Source organism: Myripristis murdjan, chromosome 7 (genome assembly GCF_902150065.1).
Source record: "Myripristis murdjan chromosome 7, fMyrMur1.1, whole genome shotgun sequence".
Taxonomy (NCBI): Eukaryota; Metazoa; Chordata; class Actinopteri; order Holocentriformes; family Holocentridae; genus Myripristis; species Myripristis murdjan.
In genome coordinates, this window is record NC_043986.1 from 20,328,912 (window position 1) to 20,347,794 (window position 18,883).

General features: G+C 41.5%; 1 protein-coding gene and 1 non-coding gene across 6 annotated transcripts; both read right to left on the reverse strand.

The window, feature by feature from the left end:
* Positions 1 to 356: 356 nt before the first annotated feature.
* On the reverse strand, positions 357 to 17,942 carry LOC115362676 (protein kinase C-binding protein 1-like). 5 transcript variants are annotated; one of them, XM_030056711.1, is made up of 21 exons: positions 16,232 to 16,372; positions 15,903 to 16,138; positions 10,538 to 10,608; positions 9,698 to 9,861; positions 7,834 to 7,977; positions 7,210 to 7,323; positions 6,979 to 7,071; positions 6,779 to 6,866; positions 6,610 to 6,665; positions 6,414 to 6,491; positions 6,163 to 6,278; positions 5,549 to 6,027; positions 5,270 to 5,398; positions 4,959 to 5,117; positions 3,898 to 4,410; positions 3,284 to 3,760; positions 3,029 to 3,177; positions 2,674 to 2,754; positions 2,497 to 2,575; positions 2,073 to 2,312; positions 357 to 1,551 (listed from the first exon to the last, which is right to left on the reverse strand). In XM_030056711.1, the coding sequence occupies exons 2-21, from the start codon at positions 15,914 to 15,916 to the stop codon at positions 1,373 to 1,375; spliced, it is 3,423 nt and encodes a 1,140-aa protein (XP_029912571.1). In that variant the 5' UTR covers positions 15,917 to 16,138; positions 16,232 to 16,372; the 3' UTR covers positions 357 to 1,372. The 5 variants fall into 5 exon arrangements, with proteins under 5 accessions (XP_029912571.1, XP_029912569.1, XP_029912567.1 ...); XM_030056709.1 differs by adding an exon at positions 15,072 to 15,108 and having other exon boundaries at positions 6,979 to 7,323; positions 7,834 to 8,055; XM_030056707.1 differs by lacking the exon at positions 16,232 to 16,372 and adding an exon at positions 17,833 to 17,942 and having other exon boundaries at positions 6,979 to 7,323; positions 7,834 to 8,055.
* On the reverse strand, positions 17,006 to 17,078 carry trnak-cuu (transfer RNA lysine (anticodon CUU)). The gene has a single exon. It is a non-coding gene; the product is annotated as a tRNA-Lys (tRNA).
* Positions 17,943 to 18,883: the final 941 nt, after the last annotated feature.

The following is an 18,883-nucleotide window of genomic DNA, read 5'->3' on the forward strand; positions in this document are numbered from 1 at the left end:
TGCGTCTCAGGTATCAGCGAGTGTTTGTTTGACACACATTAGTCCATCAACTCAAGCAATGTAAACACAATGATAAAGAACTGAAAAACAACAGCAACATAAGTTACTATAGTGAGAGCTAGTGAGACTGGAATAACGAGCTCTGTTATGTTCATGTTTTGATCTATGACGAGGAATCATCACTTCCATACACAGATACAGAAAATGAAACAAGTTCTACTAAATTATTGCTGTTAATTAACAATGAGGGCTCTTCTGTCCAAGTCAAAAATTCTGATAAACTCACTTGATAAACTGTAACCCTTGTTTCATCCCTCTGTTACTAATTTGAGGACACAGTAATCTGCTGAGCCACAAAGTGATCAGACCAGTTTTATTTTTTTCAAACAATCCATTTATATGTACAATATGTAAACAAGAATGACACAAACTTAAAACAGACATGCTCACAGGAAATAATATACAGTCAAATTGCAGTTTCCATTTACCCCAGTATATAATAGTCTGACTAGGTTTTACATTATTTTTGAATAATCGTTTGAACAGAGACTTTGCTCAGTGGTGACATTCATGTGAAGTAATTCTTTTTCAGATAACTTTTTTTTTTTTGTTCAGACACATAGAAATGTGATTTCATTAAACATATTATAAAAACATATAACACTATAAATATTGTTCAGGTATTTTCTTACAAAAAATCTTTGTACAGTTTTTAAATTTCCTTTTTTTGTTTGCTTGTTTTGTTTTTGTTTTTTTAATAAATCACAGATCATTATTTTATGTATACACTGTGGCGCTACAATATAAAACAGGTATGAGCCAAAAATGCCAATGCTAACATGGTGCAACACGGTTGAAGACAGAATAATGAAAGTTACACTTATATTTCTCAGAATGCCTTTGATGGCACAACACAAATGGAATACACTCAACTGCTGGCTGTTTCAACATTTTTCTTTTACATGGAGGACTATTAAAATAAAACAGCCTTGAAGTACGTCAGAGCAGCGTTGATGTCGTGTAGCAAATAACTGATGGTTCGATACAATCTTTCTCAGATCTGAAACAGAGTGGTGACACAACTAAAACATGAAACTTAGGATAGTTAAGGAAATACACAGACTCACATTTTATTCTTCAAGACAGGCTACAGACACAAGGTGAAACCACCTGAACACAGACATGTGGGAACTGCAAATGAGGGATGACAAAAGCATTTTCCGACCACCAAGCAGACACACAGATGGGGATGGAAAATCAAAGTGATTTGTCACAGAGGTGCAGGCCTTCAACCATTAAGTATGCCTCATGTTTGACGTCATAAGCCCACACAGCGGCCTTGCAAAATGTTAGACTGTGTGTAGTGTAGCGGTTAGGTCACAGTAACACCAGCACTGTCCTTGCTCTTGTCCATATATGTGGGGGAGGAGCTTTTGTCTGGTATGGATCCTGTTCCAGAGGGGAGGGTCTGTGCAGCAGGCGAATGGCCTGATGGTTTGACTGAAGCGTCTGAGTTGGACTCTGCCTCGGGTTCCTGCTGCGAAGCTGTGGCTGGAAGAACATAAAAATAAAATGAGGGCACAGCAAAAGACTTCTCTGTATTTTGGTATTATTCAAGTGTTCCTGTCTTGCCTTTACGTGGTACAGAATGCTGCAGCAATGCTTCTCAAATAGAACCAACAACAGGGGCGATAATCACGCCAGTATTGGAATGAGGTCCACACATGAGGTCCCCTATGGACTTCAGCCAACTTGTTGAGTACATTGCCTCGTATTCATTTTGACCTGAGTTACACCTCCTCCATCCCCCTGAATCCTCTTTGGAGTTAACCACAATTTGGCAGGACCAAAGTAGTGTCAATCAAACACAATGAGGAGGCGACCAATTAGGTTTTGCTGTAGAAGAGTAGTATTATGCTTAAAAGTGCTGGCCATACATGAACCAAGGTTCTCAACTGACATGAGAGTGAGTAGATAATAAACCAACTCTTATTTTTTAAAGAACCATTCCTTAAATTAGCAGGCATCCAGATGTAATCTGTATCTTTGAAACAGCACTGTCTGATTGTTACCTGACTGTGTGCAGGACTTCATGTGTTCTGGCCAGTGGGCTTGCTGGCAGGGATAATCACAGTAACTGGTGTTCCAGCAACAGTAGAAGATGGCCTCTTTCCTGCAGTTGGCGCACCACTGCTTCTTTTTGGTTTCATCCACTGCCTGCTGCTTCTCCGTCTCCATCTGCTTCTTCACCTCTGCAACCAACCGTTCCCTTTCCTGCTCAAGACTCTGCCTCATCTCTGCCATTGTCAGTTCTGTATTTACGACAGGCAAAATAAACATATTTGAAACACAGCCACAACTGTAGAAAAAATATCCACAAATGATTGTATTCCTATTATTGAATTCACATCGTTCACTCATACAGTGACCGGTTTAGTGGCACACACAACTTTTAAGGCGAGTGGTCACATAAATACTTGGAAGCAACAAACATACCCAAGTTGTGCTTCATCTCCGATAGCTCTTGCTGATGTAACCATTGAAGTTTCTCAATCTCTATCCGTAACCGTCGAATCTATAGCAAAATGCACCCAATGATTATCGTCAGGTATAACTTGTGAAGTCTTAGTACACCACGTTAATATCCATCTTTCTGTATGCCAGAATACCTACTTCTGCAATTGTGTTTCCTGATGTGCTTTTGGAAAGATCATTGTAGATTTCAGTCATTGTCCCTTTTATTGTGTCCATAATCTGAAAAGACAATGTGGTATTAGAATTAAAGTCCAAGGTTTTAAATGACTGTTTTAATCTCGCAGATAAAGAAGAGGCAAGGACACTACTGAAATACAAATGAAGAGCATCTAGTTCTTTTGAATATGATCTTTCTTTACATTATAATCAAGATGTTACAAAATACATGAATTGCAAAAAAATTAATTACATGACTATAGAGAAAAAAATGATAGTACTCATTTTTTTTATTTCATGATAATCTTTCTTCATGGAGCTGAGGATTCTGTCTTACTTTGTTTGTGTACTTGGCTATGTCTGCAGCCACATCAGCTGAAACTGTGGGGATCTGCAGGTCTCCTGCTATGAAGGAGGAGGAACTGCCAGAGGTGACCGCAGTAACTGAAGAGGAGGATGTGCTCTGAGGGGAGTCTTTTTGTTGCACTGGTGGAGATGATGGAGGAAAAAGGAAAAAAAGGGAAATTATACATCCATATTGATTTACATTTTATGAAGTTTGGGAGAGGAGTGTTGATGCCGGTGTATGTACCTTTGGCTGCTTGTCTGGTCTGGTAGCGTGTACTAGAGGAGGAATTCTGCTGCTGGGCTTGCAGCTGTTGTGGGCTGCGTGTTTGCACCTGAGTCTGCGCCTGTGTCTGCACTGCTGGCTGATCTCCATGTTGCTGCCTCTGCACCTTCTGCATGTGCCACTTCTGAGACGACGTTTGGAACTTGTTGGTGGGATTCCAAACTACTGCCCGCTGCACAGCCTGGGCTGTCTCTTTCGGCAGAAGAGGGCGCTGTTTCTTTACGGCTGCAGGGACTGAGGCTGTTGTGGAGATGAAGGTGGAGGCAGGAGAGGGGGCAGGAGCACTACTGGTTGGGCCAGAGTTAGGCTGGCCAGAGGTTGTAGTGGAAACCAGGTTAAGGGCTGCTGTGATGGCAGGTTGTGAAGGATCTTTCAGGTTAGAGGTGGAGGAAGCTTCCTGTGCTGGTGAGACTGCTGCAGCAGATGAGGGGAATTTACCTAGGCCAAGAAAACATCACAAACTAAGATGGTATTTCCTCCAACTTTCCAAGTGGTATTTCCTCTAACTTTCCGCCTGACTGTGTAACATGTCATGTGAGAAGCACAAAGGGACATGAGTGTAGCAAAGAACTCACCTTCCAACTTGGTAGCAGAAGACTCTTTGAAAGTTTTGGCAGCAGGAGCGCCTGTCTCTCGTCTGGCTCTCTTGCGATCACTTCTCCCATGCTCATCTCCCAGGTCGATCACCAGTTCTCTTTCAGAATCAGAGTCTTGTTCAGCCAGGGATGAGGGAGCAGCTGCTTTACCCTCCTCTCGGGCCTTGGACTTGTCAGGGAGGGGCTGAGACTGGGGCGTTCTGGGCTTGTCCTGGGTTTCCCTGTCTGGGCCACTGCTGCCCTGCTTGTCTTTGAGCAGGGGTTCAGGGGTGGGTTTATCTCCTGTCCCTGTAACTCCCTCCTTATTCTCTGCTTGTGCCGTTGCTTTGGGCCTCTTTCGCTCTGCTTTGTCCTTGTCGTCCTGAACAGAGCTCTTTGGCCTGTGCTCCTCATCGCTGAGATACTCACTGTCACTTGAGTCAGATTTCTCAGAATCCTCAGAGTCACTGTGTTCCACGCCTTTATAGACATCTTCAGAAATCTCATCTATTCCTGTATGGAGAAACAAAAATGTATTAATCACATGTTGTGAAAAGATGCACATTTTTTTTGTCAAATGCACTGGAATGAACACTTTGATTTTTTGATAATAGCCTGACAAATATCAGCATTTAGCCACCACCACTGTCAAGGCCAGAGGAGGTCACATAGAGGTAGCTACCGCATGATTCAGTTTTGGGCAAAATCCTCCACATCTATCCTAACACAGTGCCTTATTTTTTAAAGATGATGTAAAGTCATGATCTAGAATTACGAAATCTGTCATGAGGATCTCCTTTCACACTATTGCATTAGTGGATCTGGTATCACGCGATTACATGAAAAACAAATTATAAATTTCAGTTTGACCTGAGACTACTCTGGCCAACCATCCATTTGCATATCATAAGGGAAACTGAATTATTCTTGAAATTACCAGGATGTTTTGATATTACAGTAGATATCACTAACAACAAGGCATGGCATGTGGAAGAACAGGGCTGTGCAACAAAGTAAATTTAGAGAGCACACAGTGTCTGTCTTTGGTGATTTGAATGTACCAAGCTGAGCCTTGCAGCTTTCAATAGTCTTGTCCAGGCTCCTGATAGGTCTCTTTGGGGTAGGGAGGGTGGCTGGCGCTCCTTGTTGCTGCTGTTGCTGCTGCTGTTGTTGCACAGTCTCACTCAGCTCCTTCAGATCCATCTCAGCTTTCACTCGATCTGAAGGGAAAGGGTTAACATTTAACTTCTGGGCCCCTGAGAAAAAACCTCTCCTGAGTATCGTCTCACATCTGTTGTCACAGATTATCAATCTGTGACAACATAATTACAGTACAATTTGTGTTGAAGTGAGCAGTAATAATAGTGCTGACCCAAGTTAAGATTAAGGATGCTCCCCGTCCCTACAGTCCTCTCCTGTTTGGGTACCAGGCCAGGACTGAAGGGCTTGGGGCTGCCCGTTGCGTTCCCAGCAGGAGTCATCTTCATTGAGGCAGGAGATGCTGCAATTCAAACAAAATAGTTTTTTTTTTTTTTTTTAAAAATCACAGATTAGTTACTTTGTTTTACACATAGTTAAAATGTTTCAAAAATGGTATCATACCCCCCATTGCTACATAGCCAGAGTGATGTAGACTTTATCATTTAATTACCACTGCAGTCCATAGATTCCTCTCCCGTGCTGTAATGGAAAGCAGGGTTCCTGGGAGCCCTCTCTGTCCCATCCTGCTCCACATCAGAGCCTGTGTGAACAGAGGAGTTGGTGCTCATGGGTGACCGAGGCATGTCCGTCATAGAGATCCTCCGGCTCATCCCACTGGGTGTGGAAGTCTTGGAAAGGACCATCTTTGGAGATGCGGTTATATCAAAGTTTAAACGAAGTTTCTCAGATTTTTCTGTTTTAACTGTCCCAGCACTGGGGTTGGAGGGGTCGAGTAGCATCTGCAGCTGGTTGTTGGGTGTGTAGGGGGTACGGAACGGTGCATAGTTGAAGATTCCAAATTTCTTGCGGATGTTTTCTACATAGACCTCCATCTCTTGCATGGCACTGTTGAATATGCTCTTGGTCTTCTTCACAGAGAAAGGGATCTCTTTGGACATGAGGTAGCAGTTGTTGATGGGGACCCAGGCCCTGAGAGGAAGGAAAGGACAGTGTAAGACAACATTTGGGGATTGTGGCACAGCAAGAGTACTAATTTGAGTTTAGGTGTGGCGATTCAAATATAACGAGTCAATTCGCTCTAATGGGCTCCAAACCCAAGCTCACCTATCATGTTGTCCAAAGAAGCGTGCATCCACCTGCCCATCCTTCTCTCGCAGCGCCTTTGCTGGCCAGAAGGGAAAGCCCTTTAGCTTAGCCCACACAAGGGGGTGGGGTTGACTCTATTGGGCAACAAACCAAAATAAATTAATGCTTGAAAGTTTTTGCTGGTATATATCGAACACCTTCTAAGTTAGAAGATCAAAGTCAATAAGAATAACTCTTTACATAAACTGGGACATTATGTAGAGACTTACACAAGGCTCGCAAAACCAGTTGTCCCTTTTTTGGCATGAAGACAAGTAGCACTCTGGACACACCTCAATCTCATTCATCTAAAATATATACAAAACAAAATTAAAATATTACCACAGAAAGAGATCAAACTATTTAACCATACATGAATTATACACATCAACAGTTACCATTATCAAATTAGTAAAGGCGATTTACCTCATGTTCACAAATCTTGACAATGACTTTTGCTGTTGCTGTTAGTTTGTGATTACCTGGAACAAAGCCACAAGAAGGGTGAGTCACAACTTTTTTTTTTTTTTTTTTTTTTTTTTTTTTCAAATAAGCAGAGATGGGGGGGTTACTAGCACAGCCCTTCATGGCCTACCTCCATTATAAATTATGCAGTTGTGCAAAATCCATTTCATGTCAGCAAGAAAGGCTTCGGTGCAACCATACATTTTCTTTTTGATATTCTGTCAAAACATCAGAGTAATAAAAATCGATGAGACAACACATTTCAGTGATTAATAATAATGACCAATTTAAAAGTATATATTGTTACAGCTATTACACGTCTCATTTTACCTTCTCTAAAGTACACAGGTCCATGGGGTGGAAGATGTACTCAGCATAATCTGGGTGCTGTTCCAGAGACACAGGCTTCTGAAAAGGTTCCGTCTGGTCATTGGATAAAAAGTTACACTTAGAAAAAGGCCAAAATTTGGTTGTCCCACAGCATGGATAATTACAAGCAACCAGTTTGTGTAAATAACAAAGTGCTTTACTTTGAAAGACAGAGGTTATTAAGTGACTGACCCCAGGCTGTTTCATCTTCTGGAGGGCGAACTTTAGCAGATAGGAGAGTTGGTCTATGGTTAGCATTGTCATGGCCTTGCTCTGCGTTTCTATGCATTCAGCAACAGTGATTTTCTGCAAAAAATGGTATCTGTATTATTGAAACAGACCTCATCAAGCAAAAGGACTGAATACAACTACACATATCTGCTTGAGTCTGCAGAGATATTAACTAAATCCAGCAATAAAAAAGTTACCTGTTCACAATTATGCCAGTTAACAAAAATGCGAGAGAAATTGCTCAGAAAGATAAAGAAGCAGATCAAGACTACTTTAATTCTTCTAGCATTTCTCATATGATCCATGGCACAAGCTCATTGTAAACTGAGCAAGCAAGATTGTTCCTTAAAGCAGCTCTATCCTGGTCCTCAGGACCCAGATTACAGCTCTTTTTCTATCCTACTCGGTAGTCAGTTGCAAATGTTTGTATTCATCTTCCATCCTAGGTAAAATAATTCCTGACTGGATGACTGGAATAAAACTAGCAGGGCTGTGGGTCATGAGGACCAGGACTGAGAACCAATGGCTTAAAGACTCATAAGCGTGCGCATCACTTGTGTACATCCACACGCACACACAAAATACCTCACACTCTGGACAGAACCAGTCGCCCTCGGGCTCGGCTGGTAGTTTGAGGCACTTGGCATGGTACACCCTGGGGCAGAGCTCACAGCAGAGCACCTGGCCCTCGCGGTGGCACAGCCAGCAGTAGAAGTCATTCCTGCCGTCCTGCGGTACAACATCAACAGGGTCTGTGGTGAGTGCTGGCTGCTTCACATAGTAAAAGGGACCATGTCTTAGCTCTGACTGAAATGCAGGCAAGAGAAACAGGGGGGGCAGGTTTCAAAACCACGCAGGAACAAACACAAACAGGTGCAGTGCGACAGAAACAACAAGGCAACAATAAGGCAGGGTAAGCAGCATGGAGGGGAATAAAGCAGGCACTCAACACAAGGATAGCTTAAAGAATCAAGGCTATTCTCATAGCTTTTTGAAATCTGTCTGCTGGTATGTGTAAATGTTTATAGAAAAAGTCATGGTTGAAAAGCAATAAATCTTGAGTCCCAACTTTTCCTGAGTGGACCAACAATGAGCCTTATGTGATGTATCTGATACCCCACCCCTAAACAAATCAGTAAACAAAGCATAACAGTGATCATGACATCTGAATGTTCAGATCATGTGATCAGTTCAACTGTGACTGAGCTGAAAGGTTTTGGAGTGTGGGCCAAAGGGTAACTGCTGTTTCTTTTCATGTGATAATTTGATAGCTGACCTCTCACCTGAGAGCAGTCACGACACATGGTTTGTTTCTCTGGTAAGGGCCCTACAAACATCAATCCACACATTAACAGGTCACAGATGGTCTTGTAGCGTGTTTCACAGCACAAAGTAACACCATACAAATATATCAACTGGAAGATATGATCAGCCAGCACTGGCTCATCAGCGATATAACTGTTTTAGCAAATAAGTTGGCCAAAAGGCAAAAGTTTGTCCAGCAGAATCCTATACTTTACAATGCTTTGTATAGCATGTGAGTTTGCAGAGTAATGTATCACAGCTGAGCAGATGGTGGTGCGATGGCGGATTGTGTTAAGAACTTAAGAAGTTTATTTGTTCAACTGTAAAATATCAGGCCTCCAATACATATCTTTATTATAACTATTTCATTACTAAATTTGGGGATTTCTTTATAAAAATGTGTTAATGTTTTTTTTGTTTGTTTTTTTTTAATATCTGCAAATATATTATAAACAGAAGTAGTTTACTCCCAAACAGTATCTGTATCAGTCCCAAAGATATCAGAGTATCAGTAAAGCTCTATTACAAATTTAAATCAATTTGGGCTTACACTACCTAAGGATGACTTTGTACAAACTTTAACACTTCTTCATATTAACCTGTGCTTTCTGTTTTTTTTTTTTTTTTTTTTTTTTTTTTGTTTGTTTTTAAGATACATTACATTGGATACATTTTACTGCATTTCAAATGTACACTTCCAGAAAACCAAACCATGTTTTCTAAATTTATCCAGGTAATAAACTACAGTCAGATCAAAGATCAGTCAAAGTATCACATGAAAAACAGCTGAATTGCCTTTAATGTCATGCATGTCTAACAAAGAGGCACAAAAGGGAATTACTCAGCATCAAAACTCATGTGGCAAGCAGGTAATACTGGTATCATTGTCTGATAATCACAAGAGGATTTTTTTTTTTTTTTTTTAAACCACAACAACTGGACATAAATGTTCATGAGTGATTAAGTCCACATGTCAGTTACCATGAAAAATGCAACATGTCTCAAAAATAAGAATGAATCCATCAAATGACCATGCACTGGTGCCACTGCTTCAAACGTTTAGGTGAACCGCTGAAAGACACGCAGACACTCCCACAAATCCACTCTCGAAGCAGGTCACCCATACAGGTCTGACCATCCTTACCTGATCTTTGTTAGCACAGTTGACAGCCCCAGGCTTCTTCTTCTTCTTGATGGGGCTGGGGGAGGTGTCTGAGGGAGAGTGTCCATTGGAGGAATGGGTAGGACTGGGCACCTTCCTTTTCTGTGGGGCCAGTGCCCGTTCTGCTGAACCTGGAGGATCAGGGACTGAGCACAGAGCACAAGACAAACTAGTATCATTCACTGCATTCGATTCAAACTCATTACACAAGCTCAGCAGGGTTTAATAGAAAGGCTTCTACTGACTGGCATGCTGTGATAGAGACTTACCTTCTGCATGAATAGACAGAGAGGATGAAACCTATCAGACACCATAATCTATCATTCCCTTTATCTCACATTGCCAGGGCATATTGAGGACCCAAGGAAAGAAGTAGAAATTGAAGTTCTTTTGTCAAGTTGAGCAATTTCAAGGTCAGATATAGTGTCCAGCTTTTAGCATTTTCATCATCATACCAATCTCAAAAGCACATACTTCTGCTTTTCAGATCCAGTGTGATAGCAACCACGCTAGATTTGAATAGCAGTTATTGAAAATATTAAAACTGTTACAACAACAACACATTAGGTTAATGCACGCAAGAGAGCTGCCTCAAAGCTGCCGTGCAGTAGCGGTGTCTGCTGATGCACACTGTGTTGACTCACTTGACATCAATTCTAAACAGGCAGACAGCTGGGCATAATGCATTATCTGTGTATTCCTACAAGATTCCCAAAATGCATTAGACTGCTTTTGAAACTTAAATAGCCTCTTCATACTCTGAATCTAAGCTGTCTAAGATGTTTGGCTTTTAATGTAGGCTACTTGGCCTTAGAGACTTACCTTTGGATCGTATAGACGCATCCATCCCCTCTACCACATCAGACTCTGTTTTTATCTCCTCCTCAGCCAGACTGCAGAGCACAGAACAAGAGCACACAGAAACACAGACAGAGAGAAAGAGAGGGAAACACAAGTCAAAAAGGGTGTTCACAAACCAAATCAGTATAACAGTAAACAAGTGGAACACCACCTAAGGCACCCAGGTCCCACAGGAGCTTTCACTAGAGACTCCGCAGGTTTCCACCGCTATTTTTTTATTTGAGTTCAATACATTTCTGACATCATGTAATAAAGCTCAACTCCTTTCCACTTTATCAGTGACAACCAGTCAGAATTCATTCTTTATGTTCCAAGAGAGACAATGGTAACAATCTCCATGGCAACACTCATCTCCGCTAGGCACGAGTTGAGATTCACAACAACGCTTCAGGCCATCTAGCTGAGATTAGTGTGCATGTCCGTCCTCCAGGAGACACCATAGATGTAAGATCTTAAAACCAAGCCCTCATCTTTGCTATCATCTTTGTTTGTCTATCAAAAATAGTAGCAGTCCTACAATTACAATAAAACCAGGGGGAATTGATCCATACTAACTCAAGAGACAAAATCTCATGATGAGTACCTGCTTCTGGTACCTCTTAAGCCCCTTCTCTAACAACAGGTGTCCCTGAGGCTTTTGGGATGATTCCTGGAGACCAACAGCAACAGATCTTTAATAAGCTCTAAGGCTTCAAACCTAGCTCTAGCTCAAGATCTGGGGCCTAAACCTCCAACACAGGCCAATTTGCAGATGCTGTGACCAATACAAGCACATTAATTTTGACATTCACTAAGAAACATCTTATTTGTATCACTATCAGTAAATAAGGCTCCAAATAATACAGACACTGCCTCTCCAACTCACAAATCTAGCACTTATGTAAAAGCCCGATTCCCTGTGTCTCTGGTTCTGCTCTCATCTCATTTCCTCTAAGGAAAAAAGGAGCAGAATAAGGGGGAGTTTGGTGATGAATGGAGCTCTTTGAGTGTTCAGCTCCTCCTTTGTCAGAGCAACAGAGGGCCTCGTTCCAAGGATGTACCCTTATTCACAGTCCCCTAGGAGAAAACCCTGACAGGTCACACACTTGACCAGTTCATAGCCCTGGGTTCAGCTCCAATTTCCAGTCAGGATGCTGAGTGTACGAGCAATGACTCAAAGGTCAACCCATTTGCAAGAGAGGTGTTTTTTCCTATAAAACTAAAGAATGTTCCTCATGCTTTTCACACCCCTGCCTTTCAAAGATATTCAACACAAAGTTGATCAAATGCTTTCACATCAAAATCTGATGGGCATGAATGCAGACATGGTTAAGAAAAAACACTCAAGGGCTTTCAAGATGTATCAGACCTTATAAACCCAACTTTAAAAGAGATTATTAGGTATGATCACATCAATCAACCAACCAATAAACACAGACACATTTAAAAAGAGTAAACCTTGATGTCTGACTCACAATCCAAGGGTGAAACAATGATAAGGCCTATTGTCCCAAACATAATGCTCCCAGTAATGAAGAGGTCAAATCAAAGCAAATCTAGATACACTCCTTTGTCCTTTCACACACAAACTGCCTGCCAACACACTTATCAAACCAAAACTATCTACAATAACTTATGTCATCTAGATGAGGATAGAGGTGGGTTGACCAGATAAAAAATAGAATCCAGTAGATGGGTGTCTTGTTTCAACCTGCTAACAGTCATACACACACACACACACACACACACACACACATACACACACACACACACACGCACACACATGCGCACACACACACACACACACACACACACACACACACACACACACACACACACACACACACACACCCCAACCCCTCTGGGGCCTTCCTGTTCCGGACACAGTGAACAAACGAGGCCCACATGAAAATAAGAAAACGTTAGCCAACTCCCTCTGCTACGTGTACCAAAGCAGTGAAAAGACAGAGCACTCGCTACCAGACAGCCCATAGCTGCTGAACAAAGTGCCGCAACCCTATAGATACTAAAAAAAAACACCAATGGTCAGATAGTGCTGCAACTACCAGGAAGACAGGATGACCAGAAGCAAAAAAGCATGCTGTTCCAAAGGGCATTCTCAGAGCAGGAGCTGTGTCCCATCATACAAGGATAGTTAGCCAAATAAATCCTCAGCAGACTCTGGGATATATTCCAGAAGGACCGGGTTCAAGAAAATACTGACAACATCCCCTTCTGCAAGTAGTACCTGATGGACAAAAAGAAAACAACACTGACTGTATGCCTTGAGATTCCACTCCTGTGAGAGACGAGCAGGGTTTTCTCGTCACAGAAAATGGAGGCCACAGCTTGCTCCCCTCCCCCCTCTCCCCCATCCCCCACTCTGAGTCTCAGTCTCAGGCACTGGCACATCCATGCAGGAGGACCAGAGATCTGTGGAGATTACAGTTCAACATTAAAACATAGCTATGACGAGACAAACCAACAACACTGCTGGTAGATAGCGGAGAAACAGGGAGGGAGACAACAGACAAAATCCTGCAAAATGAGGAGCTTTTTTTTTTTTTTTTTTACCTTTCAGTCTAGTCTTTTCGCCTTCAGTGTGAGTACTGCTGTCGCAGAATAATTAGGTTTCACTTAAGAGACCAGCACTGTGAGAATAGTCAGTTCCCGCAAACCTATTCTTTATCTCTTAACAAAGAGATATGCCCTTTTCCCTCATCAAAAATACAAATACCAGCATAAATGAGCTCTGTAATGTAAACCAGTAAAGATATGCAATTATCTTGTATTCTTTACATTGGAAATGCCCTCAAGAACACTTGGGATTAATACTGTTGAATGCGAAAGAGTCTCCCTGCCACCCATGACCCTTAGACAGATTACTTGGTCTGTATTATAAAGCCTCTTTGGGTTGAGTAAAACAGCAAGAGACACATTCTGCCTCACACAGGAACAACAGTGTTACGCAGATACATTAGGAAATACAGACCACCAGCTTGTGCTTTTCCTGAAATTATTAAAAGCAAAACCGTCTCATGCAAAAGGTATAAGTTCAAGGTCAAGACATTTGCCTGCATTTCCATATCATAATAATTCTATATTAATGAGTCTATTTTAACATGGCTCCTTTATAGTTCCTTAAAAACACTAACCAAATAAACATCCAACACTTAATTAGCACATTTAGTATACTACTGCTATGCACAGAATAGTCTGAATAAGAGAAACATTTGACCTGGATTTTACATAAGGCTGTAAAAGGGTGAATCAAAGATGGCTGTGGAATTTTCCAGAAGGCCCTTGCTCTCCCTGCTGCTTTCCCTCCGATTGTCAATCTTTAACCTCAACTGCAGCTGCAATTGGCTGGAGCGCCAACGGGGTGGAACATTATTGGTCGGCCGTGCTGTGCCACACGGATCACAGTCTGCAGGCTTCCCTCTTCCTCTTAAAAAGCATTTTTGCTGCAATGCAGAGATTTCCCCCTGCATTAGACAGTTTATTTTCCCTCTGTTTAACTTGCCCATCTTGGGCATGACAGTATGGACCAGAGGGGATTTGAAAAGGCCTTTTGGGAGATTATCTTTGTGGCTGTGAGGTAAAAGTCAATAGCTCTGCTATTCAACTTCTGCTGTCCTTGTTTACAGGCTACAGTGCCTCAGCTAACCACGACAGTTCCAGATGATTTGTTCTCTCAGCCTAGCATTACACATTACTGACATTACTGAGTATTAATATAGCATTCATATTACAGGCTCACTTGAAGCATCAGGAACATGCCCACACACTTTACATAGTACATATTCACTTCTAGTTTCAGTTTTACATTGAGACTGCTTGAGTAGTAATTACGTTGTAAGAGAAAACAAAGATTATACTGTTTTCTGCTGGTCATTTAAGTGAAACATGGTTTGAAACAAAAGAAATCTTTTCATCCCCATGTAGTAGTGACTGCTAAAATGGTGATACATGACCAGCCTAATCTCTATTCTTTGTACTGCGCAAAATATTTACACTTTTTGAACTATTGTGCTCTAAAAAAATTTTAAACAACAGATAGTAAAATTGTTTTTATTTACATCTTGTCTTTGTAACGAATCTCATAGAAAACACACAAAAGCAAAAATTAGTTATCTTTTTGAGTTTATGTGTAAAAATATGAGAACAGGGGAAGATATAAGAAAAACCAAATGGGTGAGCATGAGTCTGAAGTAAAACCCAGCACCATCTTTTCATAATGTCTGATATTTTTAAATTCCATTAAAAATGTGCAGTGCAAGTAGCTTCGGTTCTCCCAGGAGGAGATCTAAATACAAAATGGCCACTGTTTGAGGATCAACAAGTGAAGGAAGCACTTTACAATGAATGGTGTTATGGAGTCAGTGTAGCACTAGGTTGTAAACTGAGGGCCTTGGGCTGTAACAGTGAGCCGAGATAACTGGTGACTCAATGCCTTTTCCCAAGAAAGGCAAAATTACATGGGGATAAAAAAAAAATTAAAATGATGGTGACAAACCTTTGTTTCACACGGCCTCTTCCACTGACTGACTGAACTGTGAGGAAAAATACATAAACAACATGGAGTTGACAAACAAATTAAGCACTCCTGTTAGTAACTCTCCTCGGCTTCACTTCAGCTGTCTTCAATCTCAGTTTACAAGAGGTTGTGAAAAAAACACAGAAACTGGAATATTAAAAAAAAGGAAATCCTAATGTTTATTTGTGCCTCCAGTCCTCCTCCAATATGACCCTATTCAGTAAGAAAACCAGTATTCAGTTATGCCCCGACACCCCCTTGTCCTCCTAACAGGCACATCTGTTGCCCCCCGCATCCATTCCCCAGCCTGGCATGACACACAAGATAACAATAACAGAGCCAATCTACTTAGAAAGGGTACATAACACCTCCCTCCCTCCTTTACTACCCATCCCCCCACACCTTCTCTGCCAGTCTACAAAAACCAGGCAGGCACAACAGAAAGGCAATGTGAGTGCCCATATTTATAAATGTAACTCTCTTTTGCATTATAAAAAAGAAAAAGGATTTGCCATGGTCCAGTCTTGCCTCCTGCATGGCAGTTTGGCTGTCTGGGGCACCCATGTGACCCTGAGACACAGAGGGAGAGCAAGGGTGAGAGTCCTTACCCAACCCCCCACCCTCAGCACTGTGAAGCAGCAGAGGCCTTGCAAGGCCTCAAAACCACCCCTCCCCCTCCTCCTCCTCCTCTGGGACACCAAACTCTGATTTTAAGGTGTGCACATTTATCATCAGAAATCAACAGTCACTACAGCAGCAAGAAGGAAGCCATGTTGTTATTAGAGTTGAGATAAAAAAGACAGGGCTTACCTCTGTGGATGCATGGCTGCCTGACACACTGTTATGTCAACACTTATAAAACATGGAGGACACTCTCAGCCCTCAGCCGGGGAAGGCTCCGCTCTTCAGGCAAGGCGATCAGGCCCCAGTGATGTTAGCCGGATCCTGACTGGTCCCTTTCCTCACAGGCAGGATGCAAGGCCGCGTCTGATTGGCCAAAATGTTTCCTGAGTAATTATCTTTGTTCAGCGCAGGCAGGGGCAGCTCTGTGTGAGTATCAGAGACAGAGGAAGAAAAATAAGCAGAGAGCTAGGCCTAAAACCATAAAATAACATGATTACCGGCAGTTTTTGACATACAGACTCCCATAGAGCAGTACTATGAAGCTTCTTAGTGCTGCATCTGGTGGTAGTTGTCTTATTTGAAGGCTTTAGAAGTAAAAATGGCAGCATGTGGAAGGTGAAAAGCAAGAGACCATGGCTTCGCTGCACAAGCCTCCATTTTTTTTTTGTGTGCAGCAGGCCTTTGTCTAAACTCCTCCCTCTTTCTCAACTGTCTTGAGAGGAAAGAGAAGCTCTTCACTAAAAACAAAACCGCGAATAGAACAAAATTCCTAGTCTCCAAAAAAGAAAAAATATATATAGCACCTAAACTAAGAAATTTTATATTCAGTACACCTCTGCTGAGTGTCTTTAATGTTGGGGGAAGCATTCAATAGCAAAGGCCCAGTGGTTTTGAAAAGGCCAAACCTTTTTTTGAGTTAAATATTACTGTAGTTTCTGCTGTAAATTATATTGCACCCACTGATTATTAACCAAATCCACTAAGTGCACTGGGAATCCTACATTTAGCTATCTGTAATAATTATGAGAGCAAAATAAAACAGATGTAGACCCCCTCCTCCTGCTCCCTCACAGAGAAAACAAATGTAGAGAACTATTAGTATAGTGCTGTGTGCATGTGTACCGGGGCTGTCCTTTGCACTGGCTGTGTGCTGTCACCACACTCATGAATATTTCAACAGTGTTTGATGGTGCACCTGTAGTTCTTGTCTTACTAGTTTTCAGCCACATGCACAGCTAAGCCAGAGGACACATGTGTTTACATATGAACGCAGGCTGCTGAAAAGGATACGCCCAACGTGGGGCTCGAACCCACGACCCTGAGATTAAGAGTCTCATGCTCTACCGACTGAGCTAGCCGGGCTGCGTAAAACACTAATATGCTTACAGTGTCCTGATGATTTTTATGTTCATGAACGTGTAATATTACACTACATTAATGCTGTGTTTTGCGCTACCCTGTGTCATGTCATTGGTTAGGGAATAGTGAAACAGCGGGCTTGTTGGACTGACTGTCCGCTCCTGTGTGTTGCTGACCTCTAGCGCCCACATGAGGAATGGCCAGAAACTCACTGTGTGTGGGAGCGGTGTCGCATTGATTTCCAGTCAGATTGCAAGTCAGGTTTCAAGGAATAATTGACCCAAATGTACAGACTGGCAGGTCATTATTGATACATGTATAATCTTAGTACAAAGATAAAACTTGTACCTTAAGTCGCCGAGGATTGCTTTGGCCTAGTGAGTGTATGCGTACAAGTTGGCAGACCCTCAACTATGGAAGTATCAAAAGGTTACTGCTACTTTAAGTGAGCTAAAGCTAGCTGTTTCAACGATGTTACAAGCAATAATAACCCATTGTAACAACTGCCCCACTAACGTAGAGTACAATATTTTTTATCTCGCTGAATGGATACACCAAAACTACTTATAATATTTTAACTGACTTGTTGTTTGTGCGCCTATTGGCAAGGTTAACGGCTAATGTTGCATAATAGGTCGGGTTTATTTATCGGAAATAACCGACGTTAACGGGTAACTAACGAGTAGCTAACTTTGTATCAATATACATTACTTTATCAACACCAGAAACAGTTAGCTACCTAAATAACGTTACGTACCTAAACCACACAGAGCTTGGAGATGCCTTTCTAACCGCTAACTGTTGGGAAAACCGATGGAAAGTCATGACTACATGCAGACTCAGTCTTAAGTTTGCGCTAACTGGTCGGTCGGGTTTATCGTTTGGAAGATAAATTGGTGTAAAGCTAATCAGGATGAAAAAGAAACGACCACTTCCGGTTTTAACGGAATTCAAAATAAAGTGACGATCATTTTATGCTGCTTTTTTTTTTTATCATCAAATTAAGAAAAAAAAAAAAACTTGAAATCTCTGTTAAGTACAACTAACGATTTTGCAAAATGTCAATCTCATAACTTCTATTATTAATAGACTGGTCGACAATGCTGTTTGTGTGTACAACGCCAGCAGTTTCTTATTCCATGCTCGCTTCCTTTCCGAAAAACTTCTTCATGAAGTGGCCGAGCTGACCGAGAGAGAGCGAAAAAAAAAAAAACGTTACACGATCTTGTTGCCTTAAAGTGCTACCGGAAATATTCCCATTACAAACTGAAGTGACATGAGGTGGTGACTGGGAAAAGCAGAAGTGTACAGAGAGATAGTCAGGAGTATCATACCTGAAAATACCTTTTATAATCTAGCAGATTAGGAATATTACTTGGCAATTCGGGGTTTGGGAATGGATCCTTATTTATCTGACTTCCTGAATTTGGACTTCTTCAAGGGAACCTGTTGACAAGTGATTATATAGTACGCTCTGGCAAATAAAACAAATTAAATTTATGATTTCCAGCACAAGGACCATTGTGGTATTATAACTCTTAAATGACTACAGATAGATAGATAGATAGAGAGATAGATAGATAGATAGATAGATAGATAGATAGATAGATAGATAGATAGACATAACTGGACGGCTTGAGAGTTAATCTGAGCATGACAGCATTATGTCTAGAAGTGTGTTTAGGAAGTGTGCATTTGTGCTGGAACCTACATTTGTTTGAGCACAATGGATGGGTGTAGTGATTTACTTAATTATCACATATTATTCTGTGGCATCCTAAAAAATAACAACAACAACAACAACAACA